The 26,244-nt window shown below is 38.5% G+C and overlaps 1 protein-coding gene across 5 annotated transcripts; it reads left to right on the forward strand.

Moving 5' to 3' along the window:
- The first annotated feature begins 2,082 nt into the window (after positions 1 to 2,082).
- On the forward strand, positions 2,083 to 24,349 carry GALNT3 (polypeptide N-acetylgalactosaminyltransferase 3). Of its 5 annotated transcripts, XM_085066591.1 has the most exons (12): positions 4,789 to 4,902; positions 7,606 to 7,691; positions 12,421 to 13,016; positions 14,301 to 14,473; positions 15,654 to 15,803; positions 16,051 to 16,285; positions 17,012 to 17,129; positions 17,509 to 17,709; positions 18,773 to 18,904; positions 19,513 to 19,614; positions 22,253 to 22,405; positions 22,867 to 24,349. In XM_085066591.1, exons 3-12 carry the CDS (start codon positions 12,508 to 12,510, stop codon positions 22,987 to 22,989), a joined length of 1,896 nt encoding a protein of 631 aa, XP_084922717.1. In that variant the 5' UTR covers positions 4,789 to 4,902; positions 7,606 to 7,691; positions 12,421 to 12,507; the 3' UTR covers positions 22,990 to 24,349. The 5 variants fall into 5 exon arrangements, 4 of the variants coding, with proteins under 4 accessions (XP_084922718.1, XP_084922716.1, XP_084922717.1 ...); XM_085066592.1 differs by lacking the exons at positions 4,789 to 4,902; positions 7,606 to 7,691 and adding an exon at positions 2,083 to 2,347; XR_014853484.1 differs by lacking the exons at positions 7,606 to 7,691; positions 22,867 to 24,349 and adding an exon at positions 20,004 to 20,384 and having other exon boundaries at positions 4,778 to 4,902; positions 22,253 to 22,388.
- The last annotated feature ends 1,895 nt before the right edge of the window (positions 24,350 to 26,244 follow it).

Below are 26,244 nucleotides of genomic sequence, written 5' to 3' on the forward strand. Positions count from 1 at the left end.
TTTACCTTCTGCTCATGCTATTACCAGCTATGAATACTATCAGATTTCCATGAAGAGAAATGTTAATTTGTAGTGTTTAGTCTTTCAACATTGTATGCATAGACAAAATAGTCATATATGCAGAAATGTGCATTTTCTATAAAACATCTTTTTAGAGAAATAATTTTTATTGCAGGAGATTACGATCTTGTCTCACATACAGAATATACCTGTGAATCTTTAGGAGAGCAGTCACATGTTATGAGTGAGTGCAAGAAAGGAGAAAGATCAGGTTTCTTTTCACTGATGCAGAATTTTTGAAAAAACACTTCCACTGCTGTATTTGGTTTTCAAACAGCACTTGATGTTGCATGTGTCTTACTAGAAATGTTTTGGCATGAAAAATGAATTCTTAATGACAGTGAATAAGTTTCTGTATTTTATAAGCAATTTGAGTTTTTAGCTTTTCCTGTTGACATTGTGTAAAGTCATTTTCAGTTTGATTTTTGGGTTTCTTTTTAGGACAACTCAGTGTTAAGGCTACAAAAGGGAGCCTGTTTACAGTTATATCTAATTTTGCTTATCAGTAAGTGGGTGCTGTATCTTGGGTAACTTTTTAGCCTGGTTTCCTGAGTCATTGAGATGCATCAATTAGACAATGATGCTGCCTGCTGGTAGTTGCTAGTCCTGCATTCCAATAACTTTGGAGCTGTTGGTCAGCTAAACTAAAACAAGTAGATGCATCTCAGGACTATAATATTTCTAGAAGATTTGTGTGAATATCAGAATTGAGAAAAGACTCAACTAAGTGGCCTCTTCTTCCCTAAGGATCCTTGAAACTTAGAGTGTTGCTTTGTCCCTTCTGTTTGAGCACTGTCAGTGTGTACATGACTGTACCAGGCACAATACCCCTGTTTTTCGCATGTAAGTTTTGCAGCATGATAGAGCTCAGAGGAGGAGGATTTAATATACTAGGGGAAAACTGATGATAAGGGAATGGAATGAGGAGCATGGAAAGATCTGGAAAATGCTGATGCTGGGGGTAACTCTGACAGGTGGGCTGTGGAGGTCAGTAGGCTATAAATTCTTAAACTATGCTCTTTCATGGGCTGTTTTTTTAATCTTCAAAGAATAAGTACTTACTGAGGCAGTTTCTAGTAAAAAAGTATTTTTTTGTACACAGCCTTATTCAGGCAGGATCAATGTGTTGTTGCTTCCTGGATAGCATAGGAATAACATTTAGCTGAAGTTTAGAATAAAAACAGGTGCAAGATGTTTTCAAAAAAGGCAAGACATCTGCATCTGGTTTGTTTTTCTTGTAAGATGGACATTAGCCTTTCATAAGATGGGTGTGACAGGTTAAGTCATGATAATGTGAGAGAGACGAATCTGATTTTTATTTATGCCTCAACATATGTTATACATGAGGTGAACAATTACTTTAGGAGCTATATACATTTTGGGAGCTCAGTGCCCCCGGCGGCTTGGCCTGGCAGTGATCAAGGGACAGAAAGCTTCCACTACTGCTCTGCAAGTAGTCCCCTTGCCGGTGGGACAGATGCCCGGGAAAAAATGCGTGGGAAATCACGCATAGGAGGGCCAAGCACATAAAAGCAGCTAGCTGCGAGACAACCTGGGGACCATTTTGTTTTGGGTTTCTTGGAGGGAGTGGCGGGGCTCGCCCGGAGGGTCAGCTCTGTCCCCCTCTCCCCCTCGCATTTTCCTCCCTGTGGTGCTGCTCCTTCCCTGGCTGGCTGTCCTGTCCGCACCTGTCCTGCCCTGCTTCGCTGCTTTCCCGAGGGAGCTCCGTCGCCGCGACAACCTCGTCTTCCGCCGTTTGGCCGACGGAGCCGCCGCCGCCTGCGCCCTGCCTGCACTCAGCCCTAGCCGCCGCCTGCGCCCTGCCTGCACTCTGCCTGCACTCAGCCCTAGCCGCCGCCTGCGCCCTGCCTGCACTCAGCCCTAGCCGCCGCCTGCGCCCTGCCTGCACTCTGCCTGCACTCAGCCCTAGCCGCCGCCTGCGCCCTGCCTGCACTCAGCCCTAGCCGCCGCCTGCGCCCTGCCTGCACGCTGCCTGCACTCAGCCCTAGCCGTCGCCGCCGCCTCACGCAGCCCCGAGTCCGACGGCAGAGACCGGCATTCGGCGCCCGCAGCCACCGCGCTCCGACCCTGCCCGCCCGCAGCTGCTCCTCGAGCGCGCCCGTAGCCACGGCAGCCTGTCCCAGTTCCTGTTCTTCGCCCACGGAAGGCACTCGCAGCTGCTGCTGTTTGGAAATCGCGCCCAGCCCGCCGCGCAGACTCCTGGCAGCTCGGGGCGCACAGCTCCATCTGCCCAACCCTCGCCGACAGGGCGCCCGGGGTAAAAGCGGTAACGATCTGTCCGCTATTCTCTTTCTTTCTCCGGTCTCTCTTTTTCCTTCCTTGTTCCTTTTTCTGTCCCTCTTTTGTAGAAACACTTAACCTTCTTCATCCAGAAACAGTTCTTTGATATAATATTGCTGCGTTTGCGCTTTTTTTTTGTCCCTTTTTGCAGCGGGACAGGACACATTTCCTTTTATGAACTGAAATTCTTCATTTCATGAAAGGAAATGAAATCTTGCGATTTCTGTGAGGATCAATTCAGCAAGCTTTGGTTCATGCACATAATTTAACAGTAGTTTGGTGGGGGGTTTTAGCCTCTTTCTTAATAAATAGGTTTGAATGGAAGAGAGTTTTGGGATGGAGGGGAGTCAGTAATGCTAATTTCAAAGCCCTGCACTCTTCAGTGTGATGTTGCCTAGCAACCCATCTTCCAGTTTTGCCTTTGATGAATAAAAGAGGAGAGTGAAGCTGTGGTTTCTATTGATTCATTCACTGAAACTGAAAATCTGAGCATCTTGTAGCTATAGCAACATAAGCCATAGGTGTCTCTTCCTTTTCTCTTATGCCCCCCTTTCATCTGCAGGTACAGAATGCCTAAAATATCTTCTAGAGGAAATGAAGTGATTTTTGGTAACACTGTACTAAATAATATTTTCTGGTTTAATTTGATACTGCTTTTTTCAGATTTTTACCAATGTTAGAAGGATGGTCTAGGGAGTATAATTAGGCAGAAATAATTAGTACAAATAGCTAAAAATAACTAAACTAGTAATACTCTTAGCAAAAATAGAGTAGAAGGAATTGGAAGGGTTTTTTCTGGACTGGGTTTGACTATTACAAATAATTTCTCAAATATGGCTACAGCAATTTTTAGTGTAAAATTAGGCAGCTCTGGTTTAGTAACCTAAACTTTAATCTTCTTTTCATCAGATGAATGAGTAGTTTTCTAAACATGTTTTAACAGGGCTTATAATGTTAGACAATTTCCTGAAGATTTTCTGAACAACTGTCTTTGAATGGTGACATTTCAGAGAAGTCTCAATAGTGGTAGGGGATTCTGGCTCTTCAAAAGTTGATGATAAAGAACTCATTAATGCGTTCAATATACAATGCTGAACAGGAAAAAATAGGAAAAGAAATTAAGGAAATATTTCACTAGCAAGTACTTCTCCATCAGCTTATGACTATGCCACTTTTCAAAGATCTCAACAGTGATTTTGCTGTCTAGCTTCATTTGCTCTCTGGTTTTACCTCTTGCTTCATCTTGCAATGAAATTAGAACTCTGCTTTTTTGCGGCATTGACCTGCCATGAAATGTTGAGAATTGGACCATTACTGCAAAAATGTCATGCATTTGTCTCTGCTAAAAGTTTGTTGCTAATTATGTGACATGGTACTTGCTAAAAGAGAAGCTAAGTGAATGGTCTAAGTCTTGTTCAGAAGTGAGGGGTTTTTTGATACTGTTCTTGATGTTTGGTTGGGGTTGGGTGTTTGGGTTTTTTTAGTCCTTTTAAGGAGTCACCATGCCTGTTCATGCAGGCTTTATTCTGGAAAACATCAGACTTTAAAAGTTCTCACTAGAAATTTGCCTTACTTGAATTCTGTGCTACAAAAGTTGAACATTGGCTATTCCTGTCTCAGGTGATTCAGTGCTTAGCATAGTTTAGGCATCAACTGTCAAAGTCATAAGGAAGGATTTTAACATTCTAGTAATAACAGAACATGTGAATTGTGAGACATTCTGGTATGAATCTTTATTAAGTGTTCCTGGGCAATATTAATTCCTAAAAGAGCTGGTATCACCATTTTTAGCACTGCTGTGACACAGATGGGTGTAACGACTGCCTCCTGCCTTGGAGATGCTGAGTGCATTTAGCTACCTGTGCAGCAGCTCAAAGAAGGAAGTTTGAAGTGCTGGGGTGAGACGGTGATTGTGCTACGTTTATTTGGGAGTAGGAAAAAGGGGAGACTCTACACGGTGTTATGGGAGTGCAAATATTACTTTGGGGTTTTTCTCCCACTCATTAAACCATGCTTCTGATTCAAAGTGATTTTGTGTCCGTCTCTCGGGGAAACTGCATCGTGCAGAGAAGGGAGCTCAACGCGATATCCCTTCTCCCAGTCAGTGATTCACCTCAGAGGGATTTTGTGTTCTGTTCCGTTTCCCAGCAATCTGAGCTGGGAGTGCTTGGTCAACCCCATCTTGCACAACGTGGCAGTGGGATGGTGGAAGCAAGCCCGCAGCCCCGGGGCGCGCTGTGTCCCGTGTGCAGTCCGTGCGCGCCGCGGCTCCGGGCCAGGGCGGATGGCATGGGCTGGGCTGGGCTGGGCTGGGCTGAGCGGCTCCCCGCGCGCTCCCGCTGCCGCCCGCCCGCCCGCCTCGCGCACCTGGCCGCCAGGTGAGGGCGGGGCGCGGCGCGCGGGCGTAGGCGCAGGCGCGGGGCCGGGCGCGCGCACCTGGCGGGCGCGGGGCGGAAGCCGCAGAGCCCGCCCGGCTCGGGCCTCCCGGGGCTCCGGTGCCGCTCGCGCCGCAGCGCCTTCGCCCTCCTGCCGCCGGACGAGGTGAGTGGGGGAGCCTCGGGAGGCACCGCGCCGCTCCGCTCCTCCTCGGCCTCCCCAGGGGCTGTGGCCGGTGGCGGGGCAGCGTCCGGTGCCGCTTCTTCTCCGCTCGCCGCAGCCCGTGTGGGCGCGCCCGGCGGGGCTCGGCGGGCGGGAGCCGTGAGGTGAGGGAGCGCTGCCGGGGCGGGCGCGGGGGTTCACCTCAGCCGCCCCTTGGCGCGCACAGCCACGCGCGGTCCCCTCAGATCGCACCGAGGCTGCTGGCCCCGAGGGCCTTCCCGCGGCCGGGACAGCGCAGCCCTGCGAGCTCCGCTCCGGGCGAACGTGGAGCGGGCGGGGAGCCCAGGCTGCCTGCGGAACGCGGGGCTCCGGGAGGTGCGGCCGGATGCACTGTCCAAACCGAAGGTATTGACCTAGGGAGGTGTCTCTGCCACGTACGGATCCCGCCCGGGCTTTGCCCACAGTACCGCATTGATTCGGGGCGGCAGGGTGACACAGCTGTGTACATTGCCAGCTCGCTCTGGTGTGTTTCATCCTATACGGAGAGCTTTTAAAGAGTTCCTGCGTTGGCTCCCCGGCCGTTTGTTAGTCTTCTGCACAACAGGTGACAGCACTTAGACAATGTTTGCTTGGGTCTGGAGAACTGACAGAAGAGTATTTTAAATTTAATTACCTTAGTGTCATGGATTTTTTTTTAACTCTTTATAAAATATTCTTTTACAAAGAAGAATTTATTAATAAAATTTTTTGTTGGTTCAATAAAAAAATCTTACTGGAGGTACAGATGTTATGTATGCATCTCAGTAGTCTTTTACATGTTCGTCTTCTGAAACAAAACGACCTCTTTTGTTTAAAAAATTATAAATTATATAGATCAGTCTTGACTAAAGCTAGTGGTACGCTGCTGAGCTGTGAGAGTTAGAGCCTGAGACAAAACAGCCAACTTACAGGGTTTGGTTTCCTTTTTTAGCCAGGTTTGCTCAATGGCCTGGTCAGTTTGGCATCTGCTACTGTCATCTGAAGACTTCTCAATAACAGAGCAAAGTAAAAATTAAGTTAGTTACAGAGAGCCTGAATTGCTATTTTTGTTGCACTGTGGGAAGGAGCAGAAGACCAGTTTTCCTCCTCCTGGTAACTGCTATTGCCGCTTAACTTGTCTCTTTTTTGTGGTTGGGTAATACCAGAAGCAGCCCGGATATCTTGAGCCCTGTCAAAATAGGAACAAGATATAATTGCCCTCTCTGTGACATTCCCCCAGTGTCTGTGTTGCTTTGAGACAATTTTTTTTTGCTTTGCCCAAGTTTGCTGCCTGGTTCTCCTGTTCCTGGAGCTGTTACCTAGTCCAGGGCTCTCCCTTTCTTTGGAATCAATGTAGAGAATCATGTTTATGAATCATGTTCAATTGTCTGCCAACACTTAAGAGTTTCTCATCCTAATCTGCTCATTGTTGTGCCTGTCTTCTACAAGAAGTGCCTCAAGTTTCTAAACCATAAAGTGCTAGATTTTTTTTTCAGTCATGTAAAGCATGGGTTTATTCACTTGCTGCCTGTCTAACTATTGTCTGATTTTCCCTCAGACTCACTGAGGTCATGTGCTATAGGAAATAGTTCTGCTTACAAACAGAGAAAACATTTCACAAAACTACTGACAGTGATTTATCAATTAAATCTAGAGTCAAATGACTACAGTTGATTAACGTTATTCAACAGTGAAAGGTAGCTGGAAAAAAGACACTGAAGTGGGGAGAGGAGGAAAGTGAAGATGCCTCTGGGAGCTTCTGGCAAAGATTAGTTTAGCAGTCACTAACCCAGTAAATCTCCCATGAGGTGACTTTCTTTGCTTTACACTTATCACTTTAACAAAAGTTTAAGGCCAGTTAGAGAACTGTCATTTCAAGACCTGCACTTGATACTCAGATGTTTTTGTTATCTTAGAAACATTCCTACAATCACAAAAACAAACAAAAGTCCTCTGGTTATGGTCCAGACATTATCTTCTGGTGCTTAACTGAAAATGAGACACTAATCCTTCTAAGTTAAAACAGCACTTTACAGCTGCTATCATACTCACTTTTCGTCATGGCATTTTTAGGAACACTCTAAAATTATTTTAATGGAGGCCCAAAACAATCTGACCAAGGAAAAATAAGGAAAATACAGAGTTGCGTGAAATCTAAATTTAATTGTGCATCATTTGCATGTCCCAGGTCCATAAAAATAAGCCATAAATATTTTTATAATATATGCTTACTGTATATTTTTACTATGCTATCAATTGTCAAAGACAACTGTCTGTCTTTGCCTGTCACATGCAGTGCTTGGCTGTAGAAAAATGGTAGTAGTGCTAATTTTGAAAGAGCATGTGAAAGTTTGAGTTTGAACCACTTCCATCAGAATCCACAGGAAAAGGTTTGGTGAAGGTTTGTTTGGGTTGTTTTTTTGGTTTTTTTTTAATCTAAATTAAACTGCTGAAGGAGATACTTGACCAAGTTGTATTTCACAAGCTGTTCTGTGCTGCTGCTGCTCAGAGTTTCTTTAGCCTTCCTCAGTATGCTCATCCTGAAGGTACAGCTGCTCATTTCTCTGTACTAATCAGTGAGGCAGGTTACATCCAGTATTTGCTAGAATAATCTGTGCCCTTCATGTTTCTAAAATGAAGGCTCAGGAACTGAACATATTCAGTATTCCTCTTACAACTTTTTTTCAGGAGTAGAACCACATTTCTACTGGCTGAGCTTCAAAGAATGTACCTGGAGGAATAGCACCTGGGGTTTTTGAATCTATTTATTTTAGGTATGTGTATCCTATGTAGGAATGCATTTAGTAGGAATTCTTAGAGGAGCAGATAAGCAAGTGTGGAGATAGAAGCTAGCCAGCTGATTCGGTTTCACCTCTTTGTGTCTTTTGTCTTTGACTTCTGTACATTCATCATTTGTTCCTTTATTTAAGTCAAGAGCTAATGTTCTTGTCAACAGCAGCATAGTTTGCTAAACTTAAGAAACTTCTTTTTTTTGTTCTATAAATAATAATATTCATATTCTATGAATATTCTTCCATATAAAGCTAAACCTCTATGAAAGGTTCACTCTGAATTGGATGTTTCTTAGTCTGTCATCAAAGGTGCTTATGTGAATGGATGTTCCTCTGGGATGTACTTCTAGAAAGTGCAGTTTTGTTCAGTGATTTATTTATTTATTTATTTATTTGCATCAATTTCCATGGTGGTAGAAGATGAAAATATCATTTACCAAACTGATTATTTCAGTAACTAATGTTTTAGTAGCATCTGTATTGATATTCACATAAAGGAAACAAAAAGCCCTGTCTAGAATTTCAGATTCAGAAACACTGGTGGTGGAAGTAGCACTTCTTACAGTTAAAGTATCCTGTAAGTGTCTTTGTCATCCTTTTGCTAATTTGGTGAGAAAACTGATCATCAGTGTCAGGTTTGTTTGTTTTTTCTCTAAAGTATTTGCTCAGTGTTTTTATTCTCACACCCACCTTCTCATTAAGGGGACAATAAGGTTTGAGGAAGGAATTGTGTGCTTTGATAGCAAGGAAAAATAGACAAGCTTTTTATGAGACTGTTTCTGTAACTATAGAAGAATTAGATTAATTTGAAGTCAAGTTATGTCGTTAAATAGTTTTGATTAGAATAATTCTGAAATATTTTCCCCCTATTTTTCCTTATTTTTAATTGTTTTTAGTATTTTTACTTAGTACTTTGTATTATTTAGATTTTTATGTTTTATAGGCAATATTGTCAGGAAACATTTGAAACCTGTTTAACATTCAGATTTTAAAAAAAATAGATTTTTAAATAGGAGGGTTTTTTTTAAATTATGTCAATTATGTTGTTGATACTAACCCCAGTGAATTTTATCTCACTTCCATGGTTTGAAATAATTTCTGCTGATTTGGGTTATATCGATACCTTCACTTTTTAATAAAAATTATTGTCTACAATGTTGTTCAGATCAAGCTAACAAAAAAATCAGAGTTTTTTACTTGTTGGCTACATTAGTGAGGCTTTCTTGTAAGAGTTTTTGCAGACATGCTGACATCAGAGCCAGTGGGTGGCATAATGTAACATAGACTGCATTGAATTCTCACACTGCCCATGTGATGTGATTTGAAGTAGTGTGGCAGCTGCTTTTTGGCATTTTCGGAAGACTTTTGTAATACATTTTAGTTTTCTGGTTATTTTCTTCCTAAAAAAAATAAATCCAACTTTCAGATGTTTAGGGCTAGTTATTTCAAAGTGCTGTAGAAATCCAGACTACTATTAGAGAAAATAACACTAATGAATAGAAGATTAAATGCTTTGCTCAACAGTCACCCCAGGGAGTTTAATCATGCCACATATTTCTTCAGCATGTCCTGGAGCATTGAATAGTAGCTTGGTCTGTGTTTTTACTGACACATCGCTATGCCATGAAAATGTGAGAGGCATTTGTGGCAAATAAAGATTGTATTTCTGACTAAAAAATTATCCTGGTAAAAACCCTAAGTAAGATACAGCTTTCATGGCAAAAGTTCTTTGGACAATGCAGCTTCTGTTCTGGAAACTGCTACTCTTTTGTGTGACAAAGAACTCTTCTCTTATTGTAAGCAATATCCCTATCAGATATTTTGTCAACAAAGCTACACTCAGCATTTGTCTGTATCAAAGGTTTTGCTGCATGTTTGTGGCAGTCGAGCCTCTGTCCACTTCGTGTTTGCTGCACATACTATTCCAAGGCTGTCACTTGATCCTTTCTTAAAGAAACATCACTTGCATTTGTTTCTGTGCATAGCCTGCTGCCATGTATGCTAGTAGAGTGTACTAATCCACGCTGAAAAGGTTAAGTTGTATTGCTGTCTTCCACAATCCACTCAACTCAATTGAGTTGTCTTTTCTAGGTTCAGACACGTTTCACCTGTGTGTTGTGGCAGCATGCTCCACGTCTCTTGTTTCTAAAGCCTCTTAAGACATTACATATTTAAAATATTGCTCTCTATATAGATAGATATAGGTATGTGTATATAAAGATGTTCCTTTTTTTTTTTCCATTTGAGGAAGATATACTTGTATTGCTTATTGATTTCTAAGCTTCAAGATTTGCTAGTATTTTATGTACTTGTGCATGATGCACTGGGAAACAGTTATGTGATTTTCTTTTTGATGGTGTGAGGAAAGCATTCCTGATTAGCAACCTGCAGAGGCTGTAGCCCCTGCAATGCTGGGTGCTAATCTGTACATATGGTTGGTGTTTTACATTGTGTATTGCATTTTCATGGCAAGGTTAGGAGGTGAGGATGACTGCACAGGTGGCCTCTGTGATAAGAGACATGGGGCTTCCCCCCACCACACTCTCATGTGGGACTGGACACAGCTGGTTCCAGCCCGATGTAAAATAGACCCACTGTTGGCCAAAGCTGAGTCCCACAGTGTAGCAGGTGGTGCCTCTGTGATGAGGTATTTAAGAAAGGGTAAAAAATACTGCACAGCAGCTGTGAGAAAGAGGAGTGAGAAAAATGTGAAACCAAGGTCAGTGAAGAAGGAGTGGAGTAGGTGTTGTGGGCACTGGAGCAGATATTCCCCCTGCAGCTCGTGGAGAAGACTATGGTGAAGAACAATTTCTCTGTAGCCCATGAAGGAGGTATGGACACTGCAGCCTGTGCAGGATCCCAGGCCAGAGCAGGTGAATAGACCCTGAAGGAAGCTGCAGCCTATGGAGAGCCCACACAGGAACAAGATCCTGGCAGGAACTGTGACCCATGGATGGCCTATGCTGGAGCAGTTTATGCTGAAGTACTGTACTGCACGGAGAGAACCTGTGCTGGAGCAGGGCAAAAGTGAGCAGAGGAAGAAGTGCTAAAGTCCTAAAAGCTAGCCACCGTCCTTATTATTCATTTCTTCTGCACCACTAGACAGAAAGGAGATAGAAGAATTGATAATGAAGGAGTGAAGCTGAGCGGGGGGCAGGGGGTAGTTTAAGCCTTTGATACTCACCATCCTACTCTATCTTTAATTGGCAGTAAATTCAAATTCATCATTACAAGTCTTTTTCCCTGTGACAGTAACTGGTAAGTGATTATGCTGTCCTTAGCTCAACCCGTGTGATTTTCTTATCTTATTTTGTCCCCACTGTCATGTTGAGGATGGAAGGTGAGAGATTGGCTGGGTTGGTGACTGGCAGCCAGTCAAGATCAACCCACCAGACATTGTGAGAAAACAAGACATTTTTCAATCTGGCAGTTTGGTAATTTGGTTGCCATCCTTTCATTGGGAAAGTTTTTATTCATAGTCTACTATATAGGTGTTGTAGTTCAAATGTTTCAGCAATAAGGAAAAATAGGAAAATAATATATGACACAGACAGAAGTGGACTGGTTTGTTTGGTTTCGTTCCGGTTTTTTAAATTTTTGTAAATTGTGAGGCATGTTTTTGGTACCTTTTAGTATGGTGTAATATGCTTCCCCTCTGCATTCTTTTAACAATAACTCTATGGTTAAAACACTGTCGTTTAAATGTATGGATTTATTAAGCTGACATAAGCTTTGAAATACAGTATAATGTGAAGAAATCCAGATGCTTAGTTTCTCCTGCAATTTGTTGAAGAAAAACAGCTGAGGGCTGGGTGGGTTTTTTTTTTGTGTGTTCTCTGACTTATATCTCTTCCTGAGAATATATTACTCCAATTAAGAAATTCAGAATATTTGTGTTTCAGAGGAATAAATAGAAAAGTAGTTTTTTGCAATTTTGTGGTCAGTAGTTAGCAGGTGGGAACTAACTGTGGCTTTTAGCTAGATGCTGTTTATTTCTCTTCTTGCTTCACATACATGCAGTTTTTACAAAAATGAAGCTATCCTTGAATTCAGGCTGGTTGCTGAGTGTATCCTCTTCTTGTAAACTGCCAGTTTGGCAGAGAGAATTTAATTCAAATCACTTAGATTTTAGTAGTCCTCTAATGTTTTTCATAGTTGCATTTTTGAAAGCAACTGAATAATTGCTTGTCTGTGAAAAAAATAGTGGCGGAAACATTCAAATTGTTGAAATAACTTGATTGAGAAGTCTTTTCTATCTTTATTGTTCACTTTTCATGTGGATCTTTCTGACAGGCGACTTGAACTACTGTATTGATTCCACCTGTTTTCCTTCTGTCCCATCATTGAAATAAAATTCCCTCCTTCTACAAGACTTTATACAACACTTCTAACTTGAAACAAGCTAATTGGATGAAAATTAATTTGAAGTAGTGGCACTATGTAGATATAGTGTTTTCTTCTTGATGATATGCCTGATTTCTGGTTCAAATACATTTGAAGTGTATTTAAAAAATAAAACCCAAAACAAAAAACAAGGAAAGGGCATTTTGGGTATCTTATAGATAGGTTTGATGTATTTTTAAGTGATGTAGCATGCATAGCGTTTGATTTCTGGGAGTTGTGAATTATTTCCTCCCTATTAATGTCTTATGGCTTTACACCATTAAATATACTAGATATCTAAATGAATACTATTTGTTTTAATTTACAGGTGTTATAATTTCAAGAAATGCTGTGACATATTTGAAGAACAACACTCAGAGAAACTTATGTTGTGAAAAGAATTTTTAATACTAGAATGGCCTTGAAAAAGACACCTAAGCTATTTAAGACATTTTTTCATTGGAAGCTTTGGAAGTTCAGCATTATTGTGTTTGTCTTTCTGGTATTTTTATTTTTGCTACAAAGAGAAGTGGGTGTTCAAGATTTTAAGGATGAAGCAGGGATTGAGCCAGTTGTTGGAAAGAAAAGTCATGTATTAGGTCTTGTGTTAAATGCTATGAACAATATCAAAGGTGCAAAGCCAAAAATGCAGATAAAAGCACCTGTTAGGCAAACTAAGATTCCTGGAGAGAGACACTGTTTGCCAGGGCACTATACTCCAGTGGAACTAAAACCCTTTCTAGATCGGCCCCTTCAAGATCCTAATGCTCCTGGAGCTTCTGGTAAAGCATTCCAAACCATCAACTTAAATTCAGAAGAAGAGAAAGAAAAACGGGTTGGAGAAGAGAAACACTGTTTTAATGCATTTGCAAGTGATAGAATTTCGTTACACCGAGATCTTGGACCAGACACTCGACCTCCTGAGTAAGTTGAAATGTGTATGTCCTGATAGTTAAAAAACTTCTCAGAAATTCAGACTGCAAAGTGATTCAAGTTCAGCAGTAGGTGATAGTTTAGAAAAGTCTCCTAGCTATACATGATGATTGGCTGTACATAATGATCCACAGTGCTGAAGCCAAGAATGCTTAGAAAAGCTCACTTCTTTCATGATTTTGAATTCAAAGTAACCATATTTAAATAAGGTGTTCTGCTTTTGCCTTTAAGCTAAAATTTCTGAGTAACTTTCAGGAAGGCTGCTAAGTTTTACTTAAAAGAAAACTAAAAATGTGGTTTCAACATTTTTCCAATTTAAACACCACCCCCCGTTTTTTTAATATTCAGTGTTAATAAAACCCCTAGCATTATTTAATAAATTAGGAATTGTAAACTGTTGGACAAGGTAATGGAAGATCTCAGCAGCAATCTTGTAAATTGAAAAATTTTATTAATGTAGACTATAGGACTTGGGGAGAGTGGGTTTTAGTTATGAGCAGACTCTGTCAGTGTCCAATTAAACGTTGTCAGCCATCTGTGCCAGAAGGGGCTAAACTCACTGAGCCCCTGCTGATACACATGGTGCAGCTCACCAAAACTGGGGAGATTTTGCTTGTGTATTTTGTAAGGCAGTGACTGGGGTTATTAGCTAGGGTCCTCCAGTCCTTAAACCTGGCAGGCAATAAACAGTAAGTGTGCAATTTAAGAATACAAAATACAGCATTGTCATCTTGATTTGCCATTGGATCTAATGTTTAGGATATATTAATCTTGAGAACTGTGTGTTTAAAATTGTATCCCTTGAATGGGATATGCTGCCCTAAGGATTACGTAGTATTTCTACAAAACTTGGAAGTTTTTAATTAGATAGGTTATATTTGTCCCTTCAAACTCTTCTTTGTATTCTTAGGTTTCAGCAGTAATGGTGACTTTGAGTCAGCTCAGTCAATAGCTGCTGCTCTCAATAGAATAGCATTTTTTTCCTGAAGAAGGCCTGGGTATTATATGAAATGTACTCAAGTATGTGTGAGACAGAAGCAGAACTAAGTTGTTTGAGTGAAATTCTCAGTCATTTTGTTTTTTAAAATATTTTGAACAGCTGCTCCAGTTGAAGTACCTATCTTTGCACTCCAAAACTGGGATAGAAAGTAGAGAAGCAGAACCATTTATTGTCCATAATTATAAAGCTTTGTACTAGAAAGAAAAGTTTCTTTTAAGAGTTGGAGTAAAAAATTGTTATCCATCTTGTAACCCCTGATACTTTCTGATCTGTAGATGTATTGAACAAAAGTTTAAGCGTTGCCCCCCATTGCCAACCACAAGCATTATCATAGTTTTCCATAATGAAGCATGGTCAACTCTGCTCAGAACCGTTCACAGTGTGATGTACACATCTCCTGCCATACTGCTAAAGGAGATTATTTTGGTGGATGATGCCAGTGTAGATGGTAAGAAGTCTTTCTGTTTTCACTTCTTTTTTTGTTTTTTGGGGTTTTTTTTAATTGAAGACATGTTAGGATTGCAGATAAATCAGCTAAGAGGATATCTCTTTACACCATTGACATGTATAATAGTATTCTAAGTAGTCTTGTTTCTTTTTTTTAAAAATATAAAATAACCCTCCCCCATCTTTTCTTTCTGTAAGGTAGTCTGATACGAAGTTCTTGTGCTCTAAAAGGTTTTTAAACCCCATTTCTATTTTTGTGAATTCTGATACTGATTTAAATGCAGCTTTGTAGTTTGTATTTCCAAGTGCAATTTGTAGAACAAAGTATCCAAGTATAAATTACGCCAGATTTGTAGAAGTTTGCATTTTATTGTAGTGGTTGTCTTTATGCAAATTAATTTCGTTAATATGAAGGGCAGTGTCTTTATTTTTCCATCGACCAATTTCACTTTCTAATAATCTTCAACACTCAAGCTGAATCTCAAAAATAATTAAATATATACTTAGTGTGTACACAAGTGCAAGTTCAAAAGAACTTTGTATGCTTAGCTTCAGATGAACATGTCTATACATACATGGTTCTAGCTTTAGATGAACATGTTCATACATGCATGCTTCTATTAATGTATTTACACTTTTTGCAATGTTCAGTAGCACAGTTTAATACTAAGGCTGGGCAGAATAAAGAAGATGATGTGGGATGTTTAATGAGAGATGTGGGATTCTTTGTCAAAATTTGAACATTTAAATAGCTTTTTATATGGCTTCTGTTGCTGTTGTAAATATTGCAGCCTTTGAAAACTGTAAATGTACCATCATTAAGGAAATAATTTGCATGTTCTGCAGACAATGTAGGTATGAGTTCCATTTGCTGTGAAAATGGAATTGGTATTCAAATGGTTAACACTGCAAAAGAGATGTACTAGCACATCCATTCTTGTCCAGAATAATTTTAATGTTCCATCTCCTGTTCTTTGCCAGTCACCTCTTCCTACACCCCTACCCCAACAAAATTCAGCCCCTAAAAATAACCTTTAGCCGTTAGATATTTTTATGGATTTGATGTTGAGGTAATTTCTGGGGTTAATGTGAGTTGTTTATCTTGTTAGCTTAATAATGTAACATTTTGGGCAGTAGCATGCATATACACTGAATATCCTGACACTGATTCCTCTTTCTAGAATACCTGCATGATAAACTGGATGAATATGTGAAGCAGTTTCAAATAGTTAAAGTAGTCCGTCAGAAGGAAAGAAAAGGTCTGATCACTGCACGGCTGTTGGGAGCTTCAGTAGCAACAGGAGAGACCCTTACCTTTCTGGATGCTCATTGTAAGTATAACCTGTTAACTATGCCAGGTCTGGTTTATAATGCTGTTGTCTTTGATTTAATGTTGCAGATTTTTTATTAATTATGTTAGCAATATATTACCTTTCCTACTGCTATTTGATACTATTGAAAGTACTATTAGCAGTGCTATTTAAAAGTAGTCCATATTGGCTTGTTGGACATGTTAAACATTCCCTCTGTACTACTTTATAGCCAAGCAAAAATTCAGTGTTCCCATTTTCTTCACAGGTGAATGCTTTTATGGCTGGTTAGAGCCATTGTTGGCAAGAATAGCTGAGAACCCTGTTGCTGTTGTAAGCCCCGACATTGCTTCTATAGATCTCAATACTTTTGAATTCAGTAAACCATCTCCTTATGGGCATAGCCACAACAGAGGAAATTTTGATTGGAGTTTGTCATTTGGATGGGAGTCTCTTCCTAAACATGAGAATAAAAGAAGAAAGGATGAAACCTATCCAATTAGGTAAACATAATCTGAATACTTTTTAAATCCTTCTGTTTTCATGAGGTTTTTGCTGACCAACAGTTTGTAAATAAGTTAGTTCTTCAGGTGAGTATGATCAGACATCTTAGCATCTTAGATGTTGTTTGTAATACTTTCCTTAAGAACCACATTTTAAAGCATTCCTAAAAATATAGCCTCCTTAAGATAGTAATTGCTCTGCATTACTTTTTCTACATACAGTCAAAATTGCTTATTATATTCCTAAGGGGAAGGGGCAGAGGAGGCTCATACACAGAGATTTTCAGAGAGAGTACAATGATTCTGTCTCCTTATTCACTTTACTTGAAAGAATGACAAAAAGGGTCAGAGCACCCAAATACTAGGCTGATACAGTAGTGCTTTTGGTGATAATTGTACCTGCTTTGTCCACAGACAGGTTACTGGTTTGTAGGAGTAATAACTGCTCGACATCCTCCATACAGAGAAAATATGTTGGTTTTCCTGATGCTTTCTTTCATACTAGCAGACATTAGTCTGAAAGAGTTCTTAAAAATGACAATAAACAGTCAAGTGAGACTCCGTGTGATATTTAATTGCTAGAAGTATTAACTGTGCCAGGAATGTACATCACTGTAGTGAAATACTAAAAAGTGCATGGAAAATTCCTAGAACAGTTACACTGTGATTTTACATCTATATTTAAAAATCCTTACTGTCTTTCTCAGTAAAATTTCGTTTTTGCAGAACACCTACTTTTGCTGGAGGTCTCTTTTCAATATCAAAAAACTACTTTGAACACATTGGAAGCTATGATGAAGAAATGGAAATATGGGGAGGTGAAAATATAGAAATGTCTTTCAGGGTAAGTTTAGCTCCCTAATTGGCAATAGTTTCTATGCTGACAGTATACAGGGGATTTGAGAATAAGTTAGTATTAGATCTTGACTCCTCTGCTCAATCAGCCAACTAGGACATAGAAATTGCATTACTAATTACCTATGAAATAAAATAAAAATGTGCTCACTTAACTGATTTTAATTTTTTTAAAATATCTTTATGGTTGATATCTGAAATGTGTATTTCCGAGCTTTATCTGATTGGTAAATTCACTTATGATATACCTGATACATGTACTCTTGCTAGTGGTTTGATGTTTTGTGGTGAACAATAATATTACTGAATTTTTTTCCACCCCCCGAATTCTAATAGCAGTGCACTTACACACTAAATGTTATTATTAGGTGTGGCAATGTGGTGGACAGTTGGAGATCATGCCTTGCTCTGTTGTTGGCCATGTCTTTCGCAGCAAGAGTCCCCATACTTTCCCAAAAGGTACTCAGGTGATCACACGTAATCAAGTTCGCCTTGCAGAAGTGTGGATGGATGAATATAAAGAAATATTTTACCGAAGAAACACAGAGGCAGCAAAAATTGTGAAACAAGTAGGTGGTGGTGGTGGTATTAGAAATCACACTTGCTGCGGTGAAAGTTTTGGTGAGCAAAAGTTATTTATTGACAAAGTATGTAAGGATTTTAGATACATTAATGAAAAGACAGTTCAGTTTGTTTAATGCTGTAGCCCCAACAAACATGAAAAAGCCTAAAGTGTTAGGGGTGGTGAATGTTGATTTTGTCTGGTGAGGTTTTTTTATTGGTGGCTTTTTTATGCACTCTTTAAAATCCTGGGTTGTTTGCATTGTGCAGGTACAGGAACTACCAGAAAAGCATGTGAAAAACTACTGATTGTAGACAATGTAAACTAACTAATTTTTTGGAGTGAGAAAAATGTCTTGTTGGTCTCAAGTTGCCTAATATTTTTACTGAAAAAGCAGGTTTTGTTGTTCTTTAGCAGCAGAATAAAACTTGATGATGGATAACCATCCTGTCTCTGTCTGCTTAAAAACATCAGTTATTTTCAAGGGAGGTTGGATATTGGCTTACTTATTTTGTAAGTTTTCTGCCCAGTTAGAATCTAGAGTTTTCTTTTAGAAGCTATTTTCCCCCCATTATGTGATGAATTTTTTGACTGTTGTATCACTGAAAGCATTAGATTTCCTAGACATGTTCAGCAGCTAAACTGAATTTTGTTTGGGAAATTCTACACTGTACTGGATATTATGCTAATTATTTCATTAATCCTGTTTATGTCAGCTTACACTTCAAGTGAGATCATTTAGCTTTATAGCTGTTATCAGTATGGTCTTATTTGTAGTTTCCCATTTCATGGCACTGTGTTAAAATTTTCTTGGGACTAAAGATACTTCTATTTTTGCCATCTTGCAACGTGTTTTTCTTGCAAGTGCTTTGAAATGCTGCAGGCAGGATGTCAGTGGTGTTTTGACACTGAAAGACAGCAGTAACTGTAGTAGTACAGCATTAACAAGAAACAAAACCAATAAAGGAAGCTTAAAACTTGCCTAGTACTACACAGAATATCATAGATTTACATGTGGAAAATGAATGTTAAATATATTCCATCCTTCCTTACTTCCCTTCCTCTAACAGAAAACATTCGGAGACATATCAAAAAGACTTGATTTAAGGCAGCGTCTGCAGTGTAAAAATTTTACCTGGTATCTCAATAATGTTTACCCAGAAGCATATGTGCCAGACCTGAATCCTTTGTTTTCTGGATATGTAAGTTTAATTATTTTCTATATTCTTCCTAGTCCAGAATTTTTGCTAATCTTTTGTACTACCTTAGCCATAGCTTTTAGACTTTAGCAATCTTAAACTGCTTTAGGGTTTTCTGTCACTACTCTGGACAAAGAATCACTTCTGCATACCTTTTATAGCTTTGTCAATAGCTATGTCGTTTTCATTTTTCATTTATGTAAAAATTCATTTCTCCTGCCATATAACTTCAGACATTGCATTGCTAAAGCAAAAAAAAATTAAAGAAGTAATAGTTCTTAGTTTGAGGTGAATGTGAATTTTTAGTGTGTATTAACTTTCCTTTCCTCCTATTTTAAATACTTTGTGTATCTGTTCAAATTGTAATTTGAATAACAGTAACCTTGTGCAGAGCAGGCTAATAAACCCATGTGGGACTGTGTAGTTATTAGGCTTTTAGTTAGAAAAGATTAACTGAGAAAACAGGATTTTGAGATTTGAGCATAGCAGAAAGTAAAAATGAACTAACAGCTGTAATTGTTGTTAAAGTAAAGGTTACTTTTGTATATGACTGAGACAGATTAATTTTTTGTCATTCCACTGAGCTTTTTTTATCCTGATATTTTCTTTAGTTAAAAAATACAGGTAACCGCATGTGTCTGGATGTTGGTGAAAATAACCATGGTGGCAAACCATTGATTATGTATTCTTGTCATGGACTTGGAGGAAATCAGGTAAAATATTTGATGTCTGATTTTTTTTATTATCTCTCCTGCTGTAGCTTTACCATATAAAAGCTTTTAATTAATTTTAGAGAAATTGACTGGTTTTTAATTTGCAGTTTCTCTCTCCTTATCTCTTTTTTCCTTTTTTTTCCTTTAATAGTTAATTCCTATGTATATTGTTAAAGGAAACTTCCATACCCCTCTTCATGTCGTGTCCCATTTCTAATGTTTTAACTTCAGCATACAAATTCAGATTTCAAACAGAGCTGCACTGCTTCACTTGCCTTCTTCTTTCTGTGCAGAACCTTTTCATGCCACCCTTACTCCTGTCTTGTAAGTGTTGTCTTAATTCTTCCTTTCCTTATGCTTCCTCCTATTGCTTCTTTCTCTGTCACCAGGACTCGCACTGTCAAGGAAGATGTTGGTTGGAATCCGGGCAATGGGAGACCAAGTGTCCAGGCCTGAGCCACCTTCCCTATCATGCTTGCAGCCTCATAGTGGAGGTCAAAGTGGCCTCTCCTGTACTGGCTAATGCAAGTGAATAATACGATTCCATTTGTTCAAGAGGAGTTCTCTTTGATCCATAGCTCTTGGACGCAGCAATGGTGCTCTGTTCCTTCTACAATGTGACTTCCAATAGATGTCAGATACTGAGTCGTTCAGTCATTACTGTAATACTAATAAGAGGAACATCTCCTTCCCTGCCCAAAAATGCACACTTCTCTGTTGCCTTTAAAAGTGAATAAAATGTATCAACTGTTGATCCTGATTAATTAAAGGTCAGCAAAGGTCTAAAACTTTTTATTAGAATATAATTTTTGTCTTGAGGGGTAGGGTGTTAATTCATATTTTTTTTTTCGATCTTAAAAGACATCTATTGATGGCAGTGTGAAAATTCAGACACATAATCCTAGTCACATGATAGTTTCCTGATCATTTTTTGTGAGAGATGGCATGCTGTCTAGATTAAGAACTACCCTATTATGCTCGCTTCTTAGGATTGAATTTGGGGGTTTATTGTGGATTAATACTGTCAGCCTTTTCACATTGTCACAATGTGAAATTAATTTGGGAACACTGTACCAAGACATTGTATTAAGAGATCTGCTGTATTCTGCTGTATGCTTCTATTGTTCTCTTTCCAAGTTATCATGGGCTATACTAAAACTCTATTCTTTCAAGTATTATGTTGTTTTCCCTCCTGCTACAAAATAACAGTTTGAATCCCTTTAAATGTGAGCCTTCAGAGAACAGATTTTGCTGATAATGCTTGAGAGATCCATATTTGCGTACTTAACCCTTCTCATTACAATGCTCTGTTTTTTGGTTTTTTCTGTTGTTTACCAGACTTTTAGCAGTGTAGGCTGGTATTTCCCATGCTACCTGTCATCTTTGTCAATATATTTGAAATGGGAGTAGAAAACAGAGCCTAGTTTTGAGAGTTGTACATCAGTTGCATATTATTCTTCCTTTTTAGAATATTGAAGGCTGGAAACATGCCCATCTCAATATCCAAAATTAATAAAGTTGTAAACCTAGCTTTCAAATCATTATTGTCAGGGTTTGCAGAGATTTTGAAGTTCTAAAAATAAATCTGGATAGATTAAGTCAGATTACCAGATTAAGAGTAAATTACTATGTCTGAGAGCTAAATGGCAAAGCAGGTCACTCCTGTTAGTCCCCATTTTGAGGACTAATCTTGGTCATAGAGTCAAAAGAGCGAGAAGCCTGTTTGTTCCTCAGTACCATTCCTGTTGTTTCCAAGGTAGTGAGGAGGTGCTTGCTGACCAGTGGAAAATGGAAAGCCACAGGGGGGTAACTGAGTCTGGCCTTAATATTCAAAGGAAAGATGTGGTGAATGTGGCTGACATACAGAGACAAGAAACAGTAGCAGTGTTACGGAATATTAGGGACTCTGCTGGTTCATGTGGGAGAAAAGGAAGAGACCAGGATGTTAGGTTAGGGCTGGAGGGGTAAAAGGACAGCTGTATCTGTAACTGTTAGAAGTAAATCCCTGTTAAGACCAGAATTACAATTGAACCTTAAGAGTACTCTCCTGCCAGGAAATCATGGTAAAATTAGTTCACAAAATACATTATTTTATTACTTCTCTAATGGTAACCTCACAAGAGGATATAACAGCATCCTGTTGTTCACATTTATTGTTTAGATCAAGCAGCAAAAGTTGGCATACAGCAATCAGTATTGTTTTGTGTGACAACTTTTTTTTTGGTTGGTCTAAGAAAAAACAAAATACAGCAACAGAATTGAATACAGATTTTTTAAGTTAAGAAATGCCAAAATTTAAGTTATCCATGCAACTCTCTCTGCTCTTCAGTTTGTCTCCATCAATTATATATAGTCTGTGTGGGAATAAGATTTTGCATCATAATACACATGCAGCAAGTGTCATTTGCAATTTATGCATACAAGTATAAATTAATACTGCATTATTACTAAAAACTGCTTTTAGTTTTGTAAACACTTTTGAAGTGTCTATGCTAAAAATCAGAGGAATTATTCTGTAGTCTCAAATTTATGAGTAAGAAATCTATTACTTTGTGTATTGGGAATTTGAAGGGCTTCATTTAGTTTAATACTTTCTTTTGTGTTTATTTACCAAATTTTAAAAAAATTATTTAAATAGTACTTTGAATATTCTGCACACCACGAAATTCGGCATAACATTCAGAAGGAGCTTTGTCTGCGTGCTTCCAAAGGACCTGTGCAGCTTCGCGAGTGCACCTACAAAGGGCAGAAAACCTTTGCTGTTGGAGAGGAGCAGTGGCTGCACCAAAAGGTATGTATTCTGTGCAGTGAAATGGCATTTTTATCGGTGATCTTTGATATTAGTTAATTTTGGATTTCCAATAAAAGAAAAAACACCAACAAAACAAAAACTCTGAAGCCAAAAAAGAGTAAATTTGGTTTTGGCAGGAAAACGTAGATAATTTCAGCTTTTTAATTACCAGATCAAAACTTGATGTCACTAGTAGGAATGTCAGTTGATATTCTTTGGTGTGTTTGTCTAGACATCCACCTGGAAGTCAATTCAGATGCTTTGTATCTTTTAAAGTATTTTACAAAATTTTCCTAACAAAGCAAATTGTCACTCACATACTACTTATATATTTTCTACCCCCCTCTACACCACCTGCATGACCTTACTCTTTAGCAATCAGCTTGGGGGTAGAACAGTGAGGGGAAATAGCATGGTCATTGTTTGTTCATTACTTTTTTTCTTCCTTTTACTCACTTTAGGATCAAACTCTGTACAATGAAGCACTACATATGTGCCTTACAGGAAATGGAGAGCATCCAAGTTTGGCATCCTGTAATCCATCAGACCCTTTCCAGAAATGGATCTTTGGCCAGAACGATTAAGATTTGACGTTATAGGCCAGAAGCATTTTATTAAAAGAACCATTCTGAACTGTGATCATATATATATACTGCATTTTTAGGTGATACTTTAAATGCAAAATGTTTAAACATTTTCTTTCCCTTCTTAAGTGGGACAAAAAATGTGTCATCAGAGATTCCCTGCATCTCTTATACCAAAGATAATTGGGATCGTGGTTACATTTTGTTTACAATATTTCTATGATAAGACTTTATATGTTGACCACTGATTTGTGGATCCTGTTAGTTCTCTTTGACCTTGGGGGCCATATGTAGGGGTTTTTTTCACATATTGTAAGTACTTCTTAAGAAGACTAATTTTCTCTGTAGAGTTGTGAGAAATTATTGTCTACTGTCTACAACCCAATACACTTTATATGTATGTTTTTATGCTCAAATGGCTGACTTATTTTTTAAAATAATTTTCTTTACTCTGTGAAACTTTCTTAATTTTTTTTAAATTCCTTCACTTGAAGAATTAAATATTTGACTGTCAGGTCAAAGCCAAATAGGCTACCACACTGTGCTCAGCTTCTAGCCAAGTCAGTTCTTTTGTAGAAGAAAAAAGTAATTCTTACTAAAATATGTATTTATGAATATTTTAATGGAAAATCTGCTTATTTTGATACTAATCTCTTGTTTTGACAAAGCTTCTTGTATAGGTTTTTTTATATTTCATGAACTTAAAAATTTATTATGAAGTTGTATTGTAATAGGCTTCCAAGCTGCTTAACATTTACCCATCTTTTTCAGTGTGTTGTTACTGCATGTTATCTACTAAACTTTTCCCCCTACCTTTTAGTGACTTATCCAATATTTACTTCACAGGTTTCTAATGTTGACCATATGCAATTTCTTGTGCAAACACACACAATTGATTTTTTATCCTGTTTCTGTTTTCCCTTTTACAAAGGACTGCTCTCAGTTTTATCAGTCTGAGTGAGACCTTGCCCTTTTAAACTGTTCTGCTAATTATAGAAAGTAATACAGCACAATCAAATATATAACCAATTTGCTAAAATTTATAAAGTGGCAACAAAAATATTTGGCCATATATTTGATTTGCATGATCAAATATAAAGCAGAGAATAAATTTGAAGGGGTGGGTATTAAAGATTGAATAGGACAAAATAATAATAAATCTGTTCTTTTGTCCTAGTAAACAAGTAATGTCATTACAGATAAATGTTAACTTAGGTCTGGTGGGTGGATGGATGATGATTTGGATTTTTTTTTTTTTTTTTTTTTACTCTATGGTAGGGAGGCAGCCTGTCTGTCTGTCTGTAATTTAATGGTATCTGACTAATGAGTTCTGTTTCTGAGTAAAAGCAAGAAGAAATACTTCCAGTAGTTACAAGTCTTCTAAAAGACAAAAAAAGTGCATGAGGCAAGTACCCTTGATACTTGCCAGAAGCATTAAATCTTATTTTCCTGGCTTGATAATGCCTTTGAGTTGTATCTCAGCTTTTGTAAGGCTATTGGAGACAGCTGTGAGAGTATCCCATGAAGTTAAAGCTGTACGACTTAAAATAACTTGAAACAGTGTGAACAGAAATCGTTGAAAATACTGTACCAGGAAGGGTTATTTATAATGAAACTGGAAGGTTGGGTAGAACACTGCACAAAGATCTGCCTATGTCTTCTGATAGATGTTTTAATTTGGTGATGGAGTACAGAGTATTACTACTTTTGCAGACCAAACCAATATTTGAAGGGCAACAAATGCATTTGATAAAATGGGGGAGTTAAGGAAAAACAGAATGCAGGCTAATGAGAAAATTGTTGAACAATATGAATAGAGGATGGGAGATTACACAGAGAGCACTTGTGTTGTGTTGAACCTCGGGTATGGAGTAGAAACTGTGTCCAAGGAACCTGTCCTAAAAGACAGAGTATTTAGCATACCAGTTTAAAAGGAGTTGTTCTTGTAGTTCTCAGTTCATGTTATACAGACAATGCATTATTTTTAATATCACTGAAGGATAATTTCTTCATGCAACCTGTTTCTCTTACAAGCTTGTCCAACTGGGATATGTATATGTGAAACATCATTTATCTACTCATTATCAGCTGGGTTTTTGTCTTTTGGGGTTTTTTTAAGAGCTAACATTTCAAACCAGGGTAGAATTTAAATTGCAAGGAAACGAGAGTTCTGTTGCACTTGGAGGTAAGAACATCTTTCTAAACAATGCTAGAAAAGCTCCACTTTGTATTTTTCTCATTTTTAACTGGTAATCTAAGATCATTGTCATAGCAGATATAGCAATATATGTTGTTACCACTGTTTTATGCAGAAATTAGGTATAGCAATTACATAGTTACTATATTTTGTCTTAAGTTCTAGATATAGAAGGAGAAATTTATTCTGTGATTTAAAGAATGTTTAAAATTCTCCTTGAGACTTTTCTGGTCTACCATAGGTCTATACTACAAAATATGTATTATATGTACCTTTTTTTTTAAGATATGTTTACTATCTGTTCCTTTAACTGTGACATTTTAGTCTGTATTTTGCTGTACTTAGTACAGCAGTTCAGTCTTACTTGGACTCCCTACTACGTGCCAGAAAAGAGGGAAGCAGATCTATAAACAGAGGGAAACTTTAAGTGAATTCTTTTGTTCTATTCTGTTTGAAGATCTGAAATTAACTTCTGTGTCACACTGACTATTGCACTTCCAAATATTCATATACTCGTGTGTGTGTGTGTCTGTGTGTGTGTACATATATATATGGGCATCATATAATACTAGAAGAGCAATAGGAGATCTGTAAATATAACTAGAGGTTTAGGAAGTTGGATTTTGGTTTTTCTAGTAAGTTAATAAAAAAATAGCAGAATCTTCTGGATCTTATTAATGTTCTCCTGAAAGTGGCTTGCTGAAAATCAATTTGTATAAGGCTTGTCTGGCTATTTTATAACGTCTTTTATTTTTTTTAACTTAAATCACTTTCAGTGGTTATTAGGCTCGTCTCTGTCCTCATGAAGGGGATAAAGGTAAATACTATTACATACACAGCATGTAAAAATTGGTACATCAATCAGATGGCTGTATAAACTACTGAAGGTTACTAGAACAGCTGGCATCAGTGCTAACCTCCATCTCACTGTGCTCTCTCATACATCCAGGGAGTAACCACGAGTGCTGAAGAAGGCTTGACTTTAGGCCAGGACAGTTAGCCACACTCGCAGCAGGACAAAGCAGGTCCTAAACATTGTGGGACTTCAGGACCTCTGT

This window comes from Lichenostomus cassidix, chromosome 7, assembly GCF_008360975.1.
Source record: "Lichenostomus cassidix isolate B80296 chromosome 7, HeHo_3.0, whole genome shotgun sequence".
NCBI classification, from domain to species: Eukaryota; Metazoa; Chordata; class Aves; order Passeriformes; family Meliphagidae; genus Lichenostomus; species Lichenostomus cassidix.